The sequence below is a fragment of the Salvia hispanica genome, chromosome 4 (assembly GCF_023119035.1).
Source record: "Salvia hispanica cultivar TCC Black 2014 chromosome 4, UniMelb_Shisp_WGS_1.0, whole genome shotgun sequence".
NCBI lineage: Eukaryota > Viridiplantae > Streptophyta > Magnoliopsida > Lamiales > Lamiaceae > Salvia > Salvia hispanica.
Genome location: NC_062968.1, coordinates 7,092,351 through 7,096,020, shown reverse-complemented (window position 1 = coordinate 7,096,020; position 3,670 = coordinate 7,092,351). Strand labels below are relative to the sequence as shown.

Here is a 3,670-nt window from a genome sequence, read left to right as displayed (position 1 = left end):
AATTCGACATTAAATTAATTGATTTTGAACAGGTAAGTTCGACTGTTTTTGCACTTTTGCTCCAAATCAAGCTCGGTTTAGTGTTTACACAGGTGATCCGAAATAGTAGTATTTAAAATCAAATTTGTTTCCAAGTAATTGTTTTATTTTTATAATTGTGAACAAATATGGTTTCACTTTCATTAGTTTTTGCAATAGTAAGAATAATTGATTTCGAAAAATGGGTATGATATAATTAAAGAATATACATCAAAGAATGACATCCTAGCAAAGAATCTATATATAAATATGTATGCACATATCTAGTTGTCAAAATGCATAACACTTGGTGCAAACCTCAATAATCTATCCAAAGCATTTAGAGTGAATTTTCTTGCAAACAAATAGCAAACATTCGTCTTTGCTCCATTATACTCGCAGCTGCTCCCACTCCTCATCTTTTCCAAGAACTCTTTCGTGATATCCGTCCTAATAAACTTCGAGGGGTGGGGTCCGCCCCTCGACCAGTCAACCCAAGTCAACGTCCGGTTCGCGTTCCTCTCTCCGAATTTCATGCTCACGAACGTTGGTAGGTAGTGCTCGTCCGCGTAGCACGAGCCGCTGCAGTAATTTTGGAAAACTGGAAAATACGTCTTGTCTGAAATGATTTCCATGGCCAAATTTCGGTCGATCTGGAACCACTGGGACCCCTTCCGCCACATGTCTAGGGTGATGCTGGGGCCCATCTCTTGGCTGTATCTGCCGCGGCCCACAGGCCCCGGCAGATCATAAGACTCGACGAAGTTGTGGGAAGACTCCATTAGATGGGAATATATAGTGGAGAAGTTGTAGAGAGGAATGCAAGACTCTGAGAGGAGGACAAAGTATTGATTTGAGAAATCAAGAAGTGCATTTGCTAGTAATCTTCTCTCTGCTTCGACCATGTTTACATTCCCCCATTGTACCTCCTAAATTCATTTTAAAAAAATAGTCAGTAAATCACCCACGGTCTTTTACAAATTTTAGGAATTCTTGAATTGTGCATTTGATAATGCAAAATTTAAGCTCACCCAAAATGTAGCACATGACATAAAACTTTAGTTAACATCATAGGCCATAGCTGCTTATGCATTGCATTAAATCACACATGGGCCGGAGGCATAGCCTAGCTAACTCATAATTTCTTAAAAATAAACTGTAACATTTAATAATTATTCGAATGGTGTTCATAATTAAACACACCTAACTTATTATGTAATTTCAGCAATTCCAGTATATACAACATATATTTCAAATTTGAATCCTAGACTATAGTCTCAAACAAGACGCGTTAGGTTGACTATGTGATCTGGCATGATGAATGCAGTGATTGGGGTAACATCTAATTTCACATTACAATTTTTCCACATACAAATTGCTTCTGCGTGTTAAATTTACTAAATAAACGGACCCATAAGTTAGAAAGTTAATTAAACTCTACCCCCAAAAAAGTTGCCACATCTTTCCTCAATTTATTAGGAATTTGAATACAAAATCTCACTAACCAAATATTGAATGTGTCTGGACCACTACGCGTAACAAAAAGGGCAATTTTGAGATGAATCTTTTACCTAACATATTTGCTACATTCACAATCAGGAATTATCAGAAGCATATTAATACAATTCCTATAACTATTAGCAGTTGAGGAAGTATAAAAATTTTGAAGCCAACACAATAACACAATATTAACCGTACGTGTGTGAATTGTGATGTTTTGGGATAATAATGAATTAATTAATGAATAAAGCCAAAAAACATAATGTATATTATCTCGTCTTTAAAGTTATTTGCCAAAAAAAGAAATGACTTGGACTGACCTTACTGGCAATTCTCCGGCCATAAAACACGGAGCCCTCCGGCTCCGATCCATTAAACGATGGATCAGAGTGGACGTAAATCGAGTAAAGCCCTTGGCTTCCCTTGAAGAACCGGTCCCACAGCGGCGCCAGCACGACCGGCCCTTTTGTCAAGAACATGAAGGCGATCTTCGGCACGCGCTTGAACGGAAACTCTTGGATTTTGGGCGCCATCGAGGCCTTCCACAGCAGCTCCTCGTCCCGCATTCCGTGCATCAAGCTTGGCGGTGGCGGCGGCGGAGGGGGCGACGACGACGGCTGCGCGGTGGTGATGGAGAATTGGCCATTGGTGACTTGGAGATTGAAGGAGAAGCTTTTGAAGTGGAAGCAGATGATGATGCCGAATGTGAGGCCGGAGATGAAGAAGAAGAGGTGCGCGAGGAGGTTCGCCATCGGGGATGGGAAGCTCGCTCGTTTCACTGCGGCCGATATCGGGTTCTTCATAGCGACTGACGGCGGCGGCGGTGGAGAAATCGAGAGGGAATGAATATTCTGATGAAAACAAAGATACATGGATTTTTTTAGACAAGTCTTATATATAGAAGAGTTGGGGAAAGAAGAAAATTCTAAGGCTTAGTTGGTCAAAGAAGTTGGACACTGATTTATTTCATTTTTCCCTATTGTAAATGAGCAAATATTCCATACTTTTTCTTTTGCAAAAATAAATTACTTTTCACACATTTTTTTATTTATCATTTTCTTATTTATCTTTCGAATTTGCCTCATGTTTGCTGTAAATGTATGCATTCGGAACAAGGCTAATTAAATAGTATTCCAAAAATTTGCCAATTCTCGTCGTCGTATTAGTTGAAGTGAGAAATTATATATACATTGACCATTGGAGATATGTTGACATTCTAAAGAGAATTAATGATGATGTGAAAATAAAACAATAAAGATTTCGTGCATTTCGAGGAATGATTTTTAACTTATGTAAATTAGAATTTAATGAAAATTCATGCATTCAAAACAAATTGCTCATTTTTTTATATATGAGTTTTTGTTAAATAGGGAAAAAATTCCTAATGCATATGTGAATGCTAAGACTCTCCACCAATGCCTTCTTAATATATTATAAAAACCGTTGAACTAATATGTCACACATCGTGTTGTTTAAAATAGATTCATAATAAGTAGTAGAAAAAACGATCGCATGTCAAATGCATGGTCAGTATTACAAAGATTTTGCAATACATTATTTTAATTTGTGTCCTAATTAATAGTGCAAGATTTCCCAATTAAGCTTGCTAATATGATATAAATATTAATAAATGACACCAAGTCACCAACTGTCGGTTGTAGTGTGAAATTATTCCAAAGTATCTGATAAGAAAAGCAAACTTTGGATTAGAGAAGAAGTCTGTGTTGCCAATGATAGTAGTATATACTTATTACTTAGCACACTTAGTTAAATATATATGTTATTAATACTCGAAGGTCCTTTTTATTTTGTTTTCTTTATTCACATACAAACTACACATTTTTTATACATACATTACCATATAAATATCAATTTATTTGTCATTTCTACTATATAGTCCACTATTTTCTACACTAACAATATATACTAGTATTCGTTAATTTTTATAAAACTATCATCAAACTCAAGTAAAATGTAAAGTTTTAGTTAAAGGGAAAAGGACGAAAGGGGTTTTTTTTGTTGTTTACACGAGTTGCATATGTTATAATAAAAAAACACGTCAAAACTGATTAAACATTAATGTTGTTGGATTTTTGAACTCTCCAATGTCAAAAACTTAGGAGTTTTCACAACTCGGGGCCTATATGTAAAT

General features: G+C 36.1%; 1 protein-coding gene across 1 annotated transcript; it reads right to left on the bottom strand.

The window, feature by feature from the left end:
• Positions 1 to 207: 207 nt before the first annotated feature.
• LOC125224039 (glycosyltransferase BC10-like) lies at positions 208 to 2,365 on the bottom strand. The gene is made up of 2 exons (XM_048127380.1): positions 1,839 to 2,365; positions 208 to 947 (listed from the first exon to the last, which is right to left on the bottom strand). The coding sequence occupies exons 1-2, from the start codon at positions 2,319 to 2,321 to the stop codon at positions 303 to 305; spliced, it is 1,128 nt and encodes a 375-aa protein (XP_047983337.1). The 5' UTR covers positions 2,322 to 2,365; the 3' UTR covers positions 208 to 302.
• Positions 2,366 to 3,670: the final 1,305 nt, after the last annotated feature.